Below are 14,078 nucleotides of genomic sequence, written 5' to 3' on the forward strand. Positions count from 1 at the left end.
TGAGCCGAGTAGTCAACCGCCAGTGACCTGAGGGAGGGAGAGGAGAAAGGACTCCCAGGGCAGTTAAAAGACGTTTGACCCGCGCGTGCGCACAATCAGCCCTTAATTCCTTTCAGTTATTCAGCTCAGGCCTGACCTCATTTGACCCCGACGCCCCAGACCCACTCGCCTAGGGCATACTAGCTTCAGGTTGCGGGGTGCGCACCTGAGGGGGCGTGGCCGCTGCCCAGAGGCCAGGCTCGAAGGAGTTAATCAGAGGCCCGGCTCAGCCCCGCCCCCGGCAGGCCGCGGAGCCTGAGCCCCAGCGGCGAAGCGGAGCGGCCGCCGCCCGCCCGCCCGCCTCCGCCTGCGGGGAGCCTGCCCGCCTGCCCGCCGGCGCCCGGGAGCGCCACTTCCACCGCCCGCCCCAGGCCCAGGCCCAGGCCCTGCGCAGAGCGGAGCGGAGCGGCGTCCACCCGGGCCCAGCGAGCCGGCAAGGCGGGGGCGGGCCCAGGATCTTCGGCGAATCTTCTATTCTCTAGGGCGGGAGCGGGAGCGGGAACCCGGGCGCCCCTGATCCGTCTGGGCCCGCTCCCATGGCGAGCGCGGCCTGCCCGGGGCCCGGGGACCCTGCCATGTGAGGCAGGCCCCGGCCTGGGGGCCCGGCCATGGCCGGGGAACGGCCCCCACTACGGGGCCCTGGGCCCGGGCCTGGAGAGGCGCCGGGGGAGGGGCCCCCGGGGCCGGGGGGCGCAGGAGGAGGCCCGGGCCGGGGCCGCCCCTCCTCCTACCGGGCTCTCCGCAGCGCCGTGTCCAGCCTGGCACGCGTGGACGATTTCCACTGCGCCGAGAAGATCGGGGCCGGCTTCTTCTCTGAGGTCTACAAGGTAGGACCAGCAGAGAGGGCAGAGGGGCGGGACCGAGCCTCAGACGCGAGGCTGGAACTAGGGGCCTGGACCCTGGCAGTCTTCCCAACCTGCTCGGGACTGGCCATCCGCTACCGCCCGCAGGTTCGGCACCGACAGTCAGGGCAAGTCATGGTGCTGAAAATGAACAGGCTCCCCAGTAACCGGGGAAACACGCTACGGGAGGTGCAGCTGATGAACCGGCTTCGGCACCCCAACATCCTAAGGTGAGCGGGCCCCAGCCGCTTGCTGGGAAGCTTGCTGGGGGGAGGGGAAAGATCCCGCGGGAAAAGTGGGAACTGTGGAGAGGCCGAGGCTCTTACAGCCTACCCTGCTATCTTTCCCATCCTCCTCCAGGTTCATGGGGGTCTGCGTGCACCAAGGGCAGCTGCACGCTCTTACAGAGGTGAGGATGGGCCAAGAAGCCGGGGGACCCCCTCACCACCAAGGGGAGAGGGAGTCAGCGGCCCCAAGCATCTGCAGAGGAGTATTGGGAGGCGCAGGACCCAGGGGAGGCTTCCCAGAACGTCCTTTAGGCAAACCACAAATAAAAGGCGTCAGCTGGTCCCATCCTTGATACTCTTTAGAAGGGTGCTGTCCAACAACAGATCTTTCTGCAGTGATAAAAATGTTCTGTATCTGTGCGGTCCAAAACCATAGCCACTAGCCACAAGTTGCTGAGGAGCACTGGAAATGTGACTATTGTGACAGGAACTGAATGTTTAATTTTCTGTAAACTTAATAATTTAAATTTAAATAGATGTACATGTATGGGTCCGGACAGCCTTAGGATATGAATGGGGGCGCTAGAGCACAGACTCACCCTATTGACCTTTGTGATTCTCCTGAGTGTCCCAGGCTTAAAAGTGGGAGACCTAGAGAACAGACTGAAACTTTGATATTCGTTCTCCTTCTCCTCCCGTGTCCCAGTATATGAACGGGGGGACCCTGGAACAGCTGCTCAGCTCCCCCGAGCCCCTATCCTGGCCTGTCAGGCTCCGCCTGGCTTTGGACATTGCCCGTGGCCTGCGGTACCTGCATGCCAAAGGGGTATTCCACCGAGACCTCACATCCAAGGTAAGCGGGCCAGGTGGGTGGAGGCATGAAAGGGGATTTGAGATTCATTGGATTGTAACTAGCCCATGGATACTGGAAAGTGGATAACAGGCAACATTAGGATGTTGGGGTAGCAAGACACTGGAGTATGGTGGACTGGGATGATGAGGGGGAGTGCTCTGAGGGACTGAGAACCATTCTGTTTAAACCAAGAGATGGGTGATGCTGCAAGATTGGGGTACATTGGAGAACTGGGAGATCAGAGAAGATGGGATTATTCTGGAATGACAGGTCTTTGAGGTGCATAGTAGGAGATCAGAGAACAGAAGGTGATGGGTATGTGGGGATGCTATATGTATATGTCAGAACTGTCTGATCCGACGGGAAGACCGAGGCTTCACAGCTGTTGTGGGTGACTTCGGGCTGGCTGAAAAGATTCCTGTGTATAGGTGAGGTGAATGCCCCATCCCCCTAAACCTCCCAGAAGGCCCTTATCTAAGCAAAACCCACAGGCACATTTCCTTTGGGGTGTGGGTGGGGAGTGGGCTGACCTCACCCCCTTTTTTTTGGGAAGGGTGTTTGGATGGGATATTCCTGACCACTCTGCCCCTGCAGGGAAGGGGCAAGGAAGGAGCCATTGGCTGTGGTGGGTTCCCCATACTGGATGGCTCCTGAGGTATTGCGAGGCGAGCTGTATGATGAGAAGGTAAGACATCAACCCTTGAGGTCCCCAAGGCCTTCCAGAGACCCTGGAGATTCTCATGTTAGGCCCCATCCCAAGTTCCTCAGCAGCTCTGAGAGATACTCAGAAGACCCAAGACCTTACCCCTCTTACCCCCTCCAACACATGGCAACCGTCAAGACTCCCCCAAATTCTGACATATTCTGACATGAAACTGTCAGTGCATCCCGCGGACATTCTTTCCTACCCCAGGCTGATGTCTTTGCCTTTGGGATTGTCCTCTGTGAGCTCATCGCACGAGTACCTGCAGACCCTGACTACCTACCCCGGACCGAGGTGAGTGATATGCCCAGGTTTAAAAGGATGCACTCCGGACTGTGCAGTTCAGAACCATGGAGGGTTCCCAGAAGGTCGAGGCCCTAACTGGGGGCAGCAGGAAAACTGGAGGAAGGCTGACTCGGAGGCGTCTCATCTTTGTCCCCACAGGACTTTGGGCTGGATGTGCCTGCTTTCAGGGCCCTGGTAGGGGGCGACTGCCCATTGCCTTTCCTGCTCCTGGCCATCCACTGCTGCAGTGTAAGAGCCCCACTCTCCCCACTGCCCTGCACCCCCGGCCAGCCCAGGCGATGGGAGGAACACTCAGGGACATGCTTTTGGAGCTCTGAGTGAAGCTGCCCTCTCTCCCTATCAGATGGAACCTCGCACTCGCGCTCCCTTCACTGAAATCACCCAGCACCTGGAGTGGATCCTGGAGCAGCTGCCTGAGCCAGCCTCCCTCCCCCGGGTCCCCCTGACACGCGGTCAGGGTAAGTGAGCACGACTGAAGTCCTTTTGCTCCTCTCTTCCTTAGAACTCGGAATCATCTGAGGAGACTGAGTGTTTTATTGAGAAGGCTGGGGGTGGGGGTGCGGTGAGAGGACCTCTCTAAGCAGATAGTTTTCTAATTCTAGAGCCTGAGGGGAGGGGAACAAGGGAAGAAGAGATACAGGAGGCTGGCGGGGATATCCCCCTCTTTCCGGTGCACTCTTTTCTTAGCTCTGGTCCCACCAGCCTCCCAGTCAGTTCATGAGGCCCTCAGGGAACTCTGATGAGTGCTGAGAACAGTGACCACAGACTTCTCTGTCTACAGGATCTGTTCCAAGAGGGGGTCCCTCTGCCACACTCCCCAGGCCAGACCCCCGGCTCTCCCGAAGCCGGTCAGACCTCTTCCTACCCCCATCGCCAGAATCACCCCCCAACTGGGGGGACAATCTGACTCGAGTCAACCCCTTTTCACTACGGGAAGACCTCAGAGGTGGCAAGATCAAGCTCCTGGACACGCCCAGCAAGCCAGTCGCCCCTCTACCCCTTGTACCACCATCGCTACTGCCCTCCATCCAGCTGCCCCTGGTGACCACTCCGGAGACCTTGGGCCAGCCTGGGACACCTGTCCGCCGCTGCCGCTCACTACCGTCATCCCCTGAGCTTCCCCGACGGATGGAGACAGCACTGCCGGGTCCTGGCCCTCCTGCTGTGGGCCCCTCAGCCGAAGAGCAGATGGAGTGTGAGGGCAGCAGCCCTGAGCCAGAACCCCCAAGACCAGCCCCGCAGCTGCCCCTGGCCGTGGCCGTGGCCACAGACAACTTCATCAGCACCTGTTCTTCGGCCTCCCAGCCCTGGTCCCCTAGATCAGGACCTCCCCTTAACAACAACCCCCCGGCCGTGGTGGTGAACTCCCCGCAAGGCTGGGCAGGGGAGCCCTGGAACCGGGCCCAGCATAGTCTGCCCCGCGCAGCAGCCCTGGAGCGGACAGAACCCTCGCCGCCCCCTTCAGCTCCCCGGGAGCCTGAGGAGGGGCTGCCCTGCCCCGGCTGCTGCCTCGGCCCCTTCAGCTTTGGCTTCCTGTCCATGTGCCCCCGCCCCGCACCAGCTGTGGCCCGCTACCGCAACCTGAACTGTGAGGCAGGCAGTCTCCTCTGCCACCGAGGGCACCACGCCAAGCCACCCACCCCCAGCCTGCAGCTGCCCGGGGCACGCTCTTAGCAGTGGGGCCTGTGGTCTCTGGCTTCCACCTTGGCCTTCAAGATGCCCCATGAGGACAGCGAGCACACGCTGGCCCACGCCAGCCCTGGACGGGCTGAGCAGCTCTTGCCCCTGTACAGGGGAGGCTCAACATGGACGCGAGGAACAGAACATTTCCTTTCCAACCCCTGGGCTTGCTCTCCCGTGGGGATCACTGAACCAGACAATGCATTGCTGATACACGAGACTAACACGTGCAAATTATTTAAAAATATTTCAATAAAACTGCCTGGCTGGCTCCGGGCTGCCCCCATCCACTCAGCCCGTGCGCCCTCCCCACCCATTCTACTATGAGAGATTTTGGGGCAGGGGAGGGGGCGAAATCTCTTCTAGAAGCTTCTTCCCCGTTCCCTGGGAACAGTCCAGTTTCTGGGACAGGATCTCCAGCAGGCTTGCCTAGAGATGATGGGCCTGGGTCAGCCCTTGGCAGGGCCCTGTCTGGGCAGAGTGAAGACACACTGGAGGAAGGCAGATCTTAGGACCCGCAGGCTACAGGTTAGAGCTGAAGGGCACAGGGTCCTGTTGTTGAGTACCTGGAGGATTAAAGCATCAGTGAGACCTGGAGGATTAAAGCATCAGTGAGCTCCACGCTTGACTGCCACTGAGAATCCTCATCCAGCTCACCCCACCTCCTCCCCAGCAACCTGGACAGCCGCATCACCAGCCTCCCTTCAGTTCCAGGCCTTCCCTGCCCAACACTCCCTTCCATAAGCAGACCAAGCCCCTGGAGGTTGTGACATGGCTGCCGCCTCCAGAAACAAGTTTTCCCCCTGCCCTCTGTGTGAGACCCTCTGCCCCCAGGCTCCATGCCTCAGTCCCATCCCCCACACTTACCCAGCTCAGTGCAAAGAGTGGTCCCTGTCTGGAGACCTGAAAGCTGACATCTCACAGATGGAAGGAGATGGAAGGTGACACACCCCTGTCGTCAGGTCCAGATCCTTCCGGTTGATTTCTAGCTTGGGACATTTTGGGGAATACCTAAAGGGTAGTGAAGTAGCACAGGGTTAAGCTGTGGCCCCTCCTATCCCATCCTCCCTTCTCTTGCCCTGAACAAACCTAACCCAAGTCCTAACTCACCCTGCCTGCTGTGTGTGGGAGGGTTCAGGGATAGGTGTCTGGACTCCGACCCAAAGAGGCTATAGGACCAAGGGAGGGAGAAAATGCCCAAGTTTTCAAAGATGGAAACTTCAGTTAGGTAACTACCCTGCTTCAAGGTCCCTGGGGATGGTCCTCAAAGTTACCCCAATTACTTCCTTTCTCACTTCTCTGGGGCAACTCTGGTGCCCCAAGTGGACTTGACTGAAAAAGTACAACTTCAATTTGGGTAGCCTTGTCGGCTGTAAAGTTAGAAGACCCGAGGCTCTTCATCAGCTGTAACCCCTAGCTAAATCCTCAAATTATCCCCCTGAGAGAAAGGTGATATAGGTCCCAAACTAGTCTTTTTTTTTTTTAAGTAAAGCATGTGCCAGGGACTGCTGGGTACTGGGGACAGAATACAGAGCATGCCTGCCCTGAGAGTTATTAATCAAATAGAAGAAATGGACACATGGGCGATTATAACATCCAAAGTTTTGAGAGGATGACCTGGAGGGAGAGTTCATTACCATGTCTTTATGAAAGGATTGTAGAGCATTTTTGTTGCCCCAAAGTCCTAACAAACTTACCAAGTGTATTTTGCATGATCAGGCTGCCAGGACGGATTTCTGGGGCCAACCCAGTATTCAGCTGAACCACCTTGTGGCACCACCTTCCATAAGTTTCTGATATAAATCTGAGAAATTTGAAGGGAGATTAAGAGACCAGAGGTGTGTGAGGAGTGCCGGGAAATATTGGAATAGGGGGAGAGAGGGGGTGTCAAGAGGAGAGGAAGGAAATACTAGAGAGGCTATGAGCTTCAGCAAGAGGACTGTACCCAACCTTGGTGCATGACATCGCCTCATCGGTGACCATCCCCGCACCCTTCAAGTGCCACCCTGCAGATACAAGCTGACCCCTCATTACACATGCATGCATGCATACCCACATGCACATGCTGGGTAAGAATTTCTGCCAGCCTGTGAAGAGTCATTCTGTGGACGGTTCTTGTCACAAGGAGCCATTCCCTACAATCCAGTGCGCCAGGTATGGAACCTGTCTGCCTGGCAGACCATGAGAGTCAAAGAACCTGTTGAGCAGCCCAGAACTGACCAGAAAGCTGGGATGAGAAACAGGTTAAAGTAAAGACGGCTTGTAAGTTTCAACTCTCATGCCAGCCCTAATCAGTAGGTAGGGCCACCTGGAGCTCTGTGCTGAGAGGCTGCACAGTGCCATCCCTGACTCAACGACATATGTCCCTTTGCCCAACAGTACCCACTACAGTCTTTGAATAGGGGTTTGCTTACTGCAGATGGATGAGAACTGCTGCTGGTTTTGGCCAAATCAGAAGACAGAGATTTACAGTGGCTCTGGCTTTCCGTCCAAGTTCTCTTAGTAACTGAGATGTAAAAGCAACTCCTCTCATTCTGTATCCATCCCAGGGGACAGCAGGAATCTAAAAGCAGAAAGAGAGTGACAGCACTGCACTGTCCAGACCCCGGAGGGGGATCTCAACGCTCAGCAACCCGGTTGCTAACAATATTCTCTGGAGTGGAACCTCAGTGCCTTCACTGGTCTGGTCCTTAAACTTTGTAATCTTTTTTTCTTTGACTACCCTGGAAATGCCATACCTGTGCATACTTAGTGAGAGCCTTTAACATTCAACAATTTTACTCCTTAAAACCTGGGAGGTTTGGATTTCCCTGGTGGCACAGTGGATAAGAATCTGCCTGCCAGTGCAGGGAACGTGGGTTCAATCCCTGGTCTGGGAAGATTCTGCATGCCACAGAACAACTAAGTCCATGCCCTAGAACCCACAAGCCATGAGCCCACAACTACTGAGCCCACGTGCTGCAACTACTGAGGCCTGAGAATACCTAGAGTCCATGCCCTGCAACAAGAGAAGACACTGCAATGAGAAGCTTATGCAATGAAGAGTATCCCCGGTCACTGCAACTAGAGAAAGCCCACACAGCAATGTAGACCCAGCACAGCCAGAAACCAATCAATCAATTTTTTTTCAATCTGGGAGGCTTATTTGAAAAGGGCTGGTGGTACTATCCCCAATTTCTGAACAACTGCAGTCTACCCCCCATTTTGGTTAACTTTACCTGGGTCCCCAGTAAAGAAGTGATCAATGGACCTCCCATTCATCTCATTGTCTCATTAGCTCCCAAACGCATTCCCCAGCGCATATTCAAAACTTGCCCTCCTTCCTCAAGCTGCTAGCCACTAGCTTCCCCTCCAGTCTTCCACAAGTTGACAACCTTGTTTTGTTGAAGTTGTCAGACACTTGATGTGTGAACTCTCTCCATTTTCCTCCCCTCCATCTCAAAATTTGTCTCTTTTCTCTCCTCCTGACTATTGGTCAGAAATAAACCTCCCTCTTTCTTTAATATCCGACACCCCAGTCTGTGCTCCTGATCCCAGTCCACCTCTCTCTGCTGCTTTGCCCCATCCATCCTACCTCCCCAAAAATCATTGCTTCCCCTCCAATTCCCTCTCTTCTGGCCGTATTTTCTCATCCCCACCCAGCTACTCCCTTGAGTTACTGTCCTACAGCAACTTAAAGGAATATAGAAGTCAGTGTGGCCAAATGAACAAGGGTGAGGGGATGAGCGGCACACTGAAAGGTAGGTAGGGGCAGTGGGGACCAGACTGAGAATTTTTTATTTTTAGATTATGAGGCATTTTGTTCTCTGGCTGTATCCCAAGTGCCTGGGCACAGTGCTGGACACAGAGTATGTATTCCATAACTTTTGATGTAATTAATTAACTGACATGATCTTAACTGGAATGACATGATCAGATTTTTGTTTTTAAAGGATCACCCTAGCTGCAGCATTAAAAGTGGATTTGGAGGAGGGATGTTTAGAGAAAACATTCAGCAAGCTGTTGCAGGTATCCTTGCAAGAGATGAGGATGGACAAAAATGCAAATGGATACACAGAACTGGTGGTGGAAAACAGAGGAAATTCCTCTCTGGCAGAGTAGGGCCATCTGCTGAGAGTGAGAGAGAGGGTAGTGGGGTACAGAGAGCTAGTAGTGTGGGGTCCCACCAGACGCTGAGACTAGAGTTTTGTGGCACCAAGCAGAATGACTGCACAGCTTGTCACCCCTGGGTGCAGGCCTGTGTGTTCATCCAGAGTTGAGATATTGCCAACCAGATATACCAGGACACTGGAACCAAGGAGTGAGTTGGGTGGCTGAAGTAAGGGGACAGGTCCTCAAATCAAGATGGGTAGAGAAAGAAGTGAAGACAGGTGATGGCTGATGAGAAGGGAGGAAACAGGGGAGCCAGCAGGTAGAAGGCCTCTGTAAGACTGAAGAAGTGTGGGGGCCCGTTGTGGTCACAGTGAAGATCTGAACCGTCCTTTCAGTGGAAGTGTGGTTTGGGATGCTGAGGTCTAGGTTCAGCTGTGGGAATGGGAGTTGGCAGTGGGGGTGGGCAGTATTGGCATGAAAGTGAGGCTTGTCGAGAATGAGAAGGTTAAAGAAACCAGGGCTGCAGGTGTCTGTACATAATCACTTTGTTTAAAGCTTTGGGAGAGTATCCAGATGCCCATGACCTAGACAGAGCCTAACCTCTAGACAACCAGTCCACAAGCAGTCCCCTCCTCTCAGGCGGGAGACCCTCCCTCAACCTCACCCTACTTTGGCAGACCTTCTGTGTGTCCCCCTCCTTCAACCCCACATACTGCTGCACTCCTCCTTTCAAAAGGGATGAGCAATTCCACCCTAGTTCACTGCCCTCCAAGCTCTCTGAGAGAACCTCAGCTGCCTTGCCCCAACTCCAGACTGTACCACAGTTCAGTTCAGTTCAGTCGCTCAGTCGTGTCCGACTCTTTGCGACCCCATGAATCGCAGCACACCAGGCCTCCCTGTCCATCACCAACTCCCAGAGTTCACTCAGACTCACGTCCATCGAGTCCGTGATGCCATCCAGCCATCTCATCCTCTGTCGTCCCCTTCTCCTCCTGCCCCCAATCCCTCCCAAAATCAGAGTCTTTTCCAATGAGTCAACTCTTCACATGAGGTGGCCAAAGTACTGGAGTTTCAGCTTTAGCATCATTCCTTCCAAAGAAATCCCAGGGCTCATCTCCTTCAGAATGGACTGGTTGGATCTCCTTGCAGTCCAAGGGACTCTCAAGAGTCTTCTCCAACACCACAGTTCAAAAGCATCAATTCTTTGGTGCTCAGCCTTCTTCACAGTCCAACTCTCACATCCATACATGACCACAGGAAAAACCATAGCCTTGACTAGACGGACCTTAGTCGGCAAAGTAATGTCTCTGCTTTTGAATATACTATCTAGGTTGGTCATAACTTTTCTTCCAAGGAGTAGGCATCTTTTAATTTCATGGCTGCAATCACCATCTGCAGTGATTTTGGAGCCCAAAAAAATAAAGTCTGACACTGTTTCCACTGTTTCCCCATCTATTTCCATGAAGTGATGGGACCAGATGCCATGATTTTTGTTTTCTGATTGTTGAGCTTTAAGCCAACTTTTTCACTCTCCTCTTTCACTTTCATCAAGAGGCTTTTTAGATCCTCTTCACTTTCTGCCATAAGGGTGGTGTCATCTGCATATCTGAGGTTATTGACATTTCTCCCGGCAATCTTGATTCCAGCTTGTGTTTCTTCCAGTCCAGCATTTCTCATGATATACTCTGCATATAAGTTAAATAAGCAGGGTGACAATATACAGCCTTGACGTACTCCTTTTCCTATTTGGAACCAGGCTATTGTTCCATGTCCAGTTCTAACTGTTGCTTCCTGACCTGCACACAGATTTTTCAAGAGGCAGGTCAGGTGGTCTGGTCTTCCCATCTCTTTCAGAATTTTCCACAGTTTATTGTGATCCACACAGTCAAAGGCTTTGGCATAGTCAATAAAGCAGAAATAGATGTTTTTCTGGAACTCTCTTGCTTTTTCAATGATCCAGTGGATGTTGGTTCTCTGGTTCCTCTGCCTTTTCTAAAACAAGCTTGGGGAAGCTCAGCTATAGCAAGCATTAAGTAAAGCTATAGGTCCTCTCTCGGAGAAGGCAATGGCACCCCACTCCAGTACTCTTGCCTGGAAAATCCCATGGATGGAGGAGCCTGGTAGGCTGCAGTCCATGGGGTCGCAAAGAGTCGGACATGACTGAGCAACTTCACTTTCACTTTTCACTTTCAAGCACTGGAGAAGGAAATGGCAACCCACTCCAGTGTTCTTGCCTGGAGAATCCCAGGGATGGGGGAGCCTGGTGGGTTGCCATCTATGTGGTTGCACAGAGTTGGACACGACTGAAGTGACCTAGCAGCATAGGTCCTCTCTATAGAAAAACGTGACCAATCAATTTCACATCCAAATTCAGGGAGTTTCCAGATCCTTGACACTGATATGCCCCGAGCCCTGAGATGAGCCAGATGAGCCCTGAGCTTGCTGCTCTGTATCATTTGCACTGCTGGCTGCCACCGTCTTCTCCCCAAGAGGACCCCACCTTAGAGCTGGGTGAAAGTGAAAGTTGCTCAGTCGTGTCCGACTCTTTGCCACCCCATGGACTATACAGTCCATGGAATTCTCCAGGCCAGAATACTGGAGTGGGTAGCCTTTCCCTTCTCCAGGAGACCTTCCCAACCCAGGGATCAAACCCTAAATCCAGTAGGTGGCTAGACCCTTCCCCCTGCTGGCCAAGGATGCACAACTCGCGTCCATGTCAGCCAGCACTCTGGTTCACTACCCCTTTCCTGAACAACCCAGTGGCGCTCCAGTAGATAGACAGACCCCTTGCTTCAATCCATCCCTCATGGCAGGCCCTCCCATCTCTCCTTTCCCAGAGCAGATACCTGGGGAGGAGCACCTGAAGAAAGACTGTAGTCTTTCCCGCATACTGTTCAGCCTCTGCTCCAAGTTCATCCTCTCTGTCTCCTTATTTCTCAAGGCCTCTTTCGTCTTCTCTCCGTCAGACTGGCAAACCTGCAACTGCTGTCTGGTAGCCTGGCCAGCCTTCTGTTCCACCTGTAGTGTTTCCTGACTCTGGGCCAGCTTCATCCTGGATCCCTGCAAATCCTCTTCCCTCTGCCCCAGCTGGGTTATCTTCTGGCTCAGCTGCTGCCTCAGGCTGCTATTGGTGGCTTCCAGAACCCTGTTCATTTGCTGGAGGTGCCGAGACACTTGCAAATCTGTTTGGCCATAAAGAGAGATTCAGGACATCATCAGCCATGCCCTGGTAACCCGAGGCTTCAGCGTCAGTCCCTTTTCTGCTTCTTGCAAGTTTGCCCTAACAGGCTGGAATGGAATATAAAATCTGACCACCTAAAGCTTCAGGGGGCACTGGGTTAGGTCAGGACAATCTAGGAAGTCACTGGGCTGTGAAAACAGACCTGGCTAGAAACCAGCCTAAGGCTGAGGCTGTGGTGGTAGTGACTCCCGCCCTGCTGAGGAAGGGCAGCTGTTGGGGAGAGTGGGGGAGAACGTTGTTCCGGGTAAGTGGAAAACCAGGGGCAGCCATACTCACAGCGCACTCCCAGGCAGGTGGCAGCCACCCCGCACAGCAGGCAGATGAGGAGCAGGCCCAGAACCAGGTACCGCATGCAGGCTGCATGGCCTTAGGGAGACAGCGGGTTGGGGGGCGGGGGTGCAGTGAGCCCCACGAAAATTGATAGACCGAGGGGGTGGGGTGTGGAGATTCGCGGGAAAGAGCATCCCGCGAAGGACGCGGAACACTAGCTGGGCAGCGGGAGGCGCGCGCGGGGCTGGGAGCATCGGGTACTCACACCAGAGAATCCGCCCGGCAGCTGGTGACGTCACGGGGCTCCAGGCAGCAGTTGGCTGCTCCGACTGGGCCCCTGCGGAAGGGAGAGACTCCTGTGAAGGTGGGAAAGCCCAGGAAATGCCCTCTTCTTCCCACTCCTACCCCCTCCACCGCGCTGAGACTCCAGTCTGTCCTAAGGTGCCCTCAGCCGCCGCTCGGGGCCACCCTTAGCGCTCTCCGGAGCTCCTCATCTCCCCAGGGGCTCCTGTGCCCCTCGTAGGTCTTACCTTATCCTTTCCCCGGGGACCCTCTGTAACCCTTCAGGGTCTCGCTTGATCTTTCCCTCTGGGGCCACTCATCTGCCTGCCAAAACCCTCTCCCCAGAAGTGCTCTCCCTTCCTCCCCCTTCCCTCTCTTCTCTTCTCTCCCCTCCCCCTAGGGACTCCCATTTCTCACTGGAGCTCTGCACCCCAACAGGGCTGCCCTGATTCCTCCATAGAGCCCTCACTCCCCACTGGAAGCTTTATTCTTCCTTGGCTCCCGTGATTGGTCCTCATTCTCTTCCTGAGAACCCCCATCCTTTCTCCAAGGATACTGTCCTCCCAAGAATGCTGTGGACTCCCCCAACTCAAAACACAGCCCCTCACAAACATGCATCCCCCAGGCTCCCCAGACCTGCTTTATCCCGTAATCCAGAGGACGCCAAGCTCGAGGGTCCTCCTGTGCCTGGGGGCACATTCTCATAGGTGAGTTCGCCATCTTCATCAGCCTCTGGGTCTGGAGAGGAGAGGAAAGGTGGGATCAGGATGGGGGTCTGTGGGGTGGGAGTGGGATCTCGAAGGAGGATGGAGCTGCAGAATCAAGGAGCCGCTGCAGCTGCCCTTACCGTGTCCTAGCTGGCTGGAGTTGCTCTTCTTCAGGGGAGCCTTCACAAACCGCAGGTCCGCATAGGTGATGGCCTCAGCCATGGTCCTGGGCACCTCTGCTCCCACTGGTCCCCCTCCTCGTCCACCGGCCTGGGGCTACCCTGCCGCTCTCCCCTCTGCCCCCTCCCCTCAACCCCTTCAAACGATGAGGCTCTGTGTTACCTCTGTGACTGACGGCTTCACGCCTTGCCCTGTGACTTCCAGTCACAAAAGAGGAAGATGTAAACCCGTTTCAGATAGATGGGCTCAGTGAAGCAAATGGCATCCCTGAGCCCTGGGCAGAGGGGCAGGGGAGGGGAGACTGAGGCCCAAAGCAGGGGGTCAGGGCTGAGGGGGTCAGAGAGCCAGTACTCCGGCCTGGCCTTGCATCTTGCCTGTGCCCCTTCTTCTTGCATCCCAGACCCGCCTTGACAGTGCTGGGCTCCAACAACCCACCCTGGTCACCTGATTTGCCCCACACTCCTTTCGTGGCTGCCCAGTCCCTGGGCTTTCTACGTGCAGTGGGAGCTCTGTTATGCTCAACTGACCGCAGAGGGTCTCCTAATCACCGCTCCAGGCTGGGGCTCTACCCTCCCATCAGATTGGGGGGTCCTAGTCTGGAACCCTGGCTCTCCCTCATCCTGGGATTCCCAGCAGATCTGAGTTCCTGCAGGAGA

General features: G+C 55.0%; 2 protein-coding genes across 2 annotated transcripts; one reads left to right on the forward strand and one right to left on the reverse strand.

Moving 5' to 3' along the window:
* Positions 1-647: 647 nt before the first annotated feature.
* TESK1 (testis associated actin remodelling kinase 1) lies at positions 648-4,863 on the forward strand. The gene is made up of 10 exons (XM_068974171.1): positions 648-866; positions 990-1,111; positions 1,242-1,290; positions 1,815-1,961; positions 2,307-2,389; positions 2,556-2,646; positions 2,875-2,958; positions 3,109-3,198; positions 3,314-3,428; positions 3,752-4,863. Exons 1-10 carry the CDS (start codon positions 648-650, stop codon positions 4,642-4,644), a joined length of 1,893 nt encoding a protein of 630 aa, XP_068830272.1. The 3' UTR covers positions 4,645-4,863.
* A 108-nt stretch (positions 4,864-4,971) lies between these two features.
* On the reverse strand, positions 4,972-13,464 carry CD72 (CD72 molecule). Its single transcript, XM_068973600.1, has 7 exons — positions 13,383-13,464; positions 13,172-13,273; positions 12,519-12,590; positions 12,260-12,349; positions 11,589-11,924; positions 7,065-7,213; positions 4,972-5,079 (listed from the first exon to the last, which is right to left on the reverse strand). Exons 1-7 carry the CDS (start codon positions 13,462-13,464, stop codon positions 4,972-4,974), a joined length of 939 nt encoding a protein of 312 aa, XP_068829701.1.
* Positions 13,465-14,078: the final 614 nt, after the last annotated feature.

The sequence above is a fragment of the Capricornis sumatraensis genome, chromosome 6, assembly GCF_032405125.1.
Source record: "Capricornis sumatraensis isolate serow.1 chromosome 6, serow.2, whole genome shotgun sequence".
Lineage (NCBI taxonomy): Eukaryota > Metazoa > Chordata > Mammalia > Artiodactyla > Bovidae > Capricornis > Capricornis sumatraensis.

What these genes read in the sequence shown, in the direction of transcription:
- TESK1 (XM_068974171.1), top strand. Translation starts at nt 648, where the DNA reads ATGGCCGGGGAACGGCCCCCACTACGGGGCCCTGGGCCCGGGCCTGGA. An exon ending in AGCTGCACGCTCTTACAGAG is followed by an intron (nt 1,291 to 1,814) that starts GTGAGGATGGGC and finishes CCCGTGTCCCAG; the next exon opens with TATATGAACGGGGGGACCCT. An exon ending in ACCGAGACCTCACATCCAAG is followed by an intron (nt 1,962 to 2,306) that starts GTAAGCGGGCCA and finishes TGTATATGTCAG; the next exon opens with AACTGTCTGATCCGACGGGA.
- CD72 (XM_068973600.1), bottom strand. Translation starts at nt 13,464, where the DNA reads ATGGCTGAGGCCATCACCTATGCGGACCTGCGGTTTGTGAAGGCTCCC. An exon ending in TGGATTACGGGATAAAGCAG is followed by an intron (nt 12,591 to 13,171) that starts GTCTGGGGAGCC and finishes TCCCTTCCGCAG; the next exon opens with GGGCCCAGTCGGAGCAGCCA. An exon ending in CTTCAGGTGCTCCTCCCCAG is followed by an intron (nt 7,214 to 11,588) that starts GTATCTGCTCTG and finishes TTCTGCTTTTAG; the next exon opens with ATTCCTGCTGTCCCCTGGGA.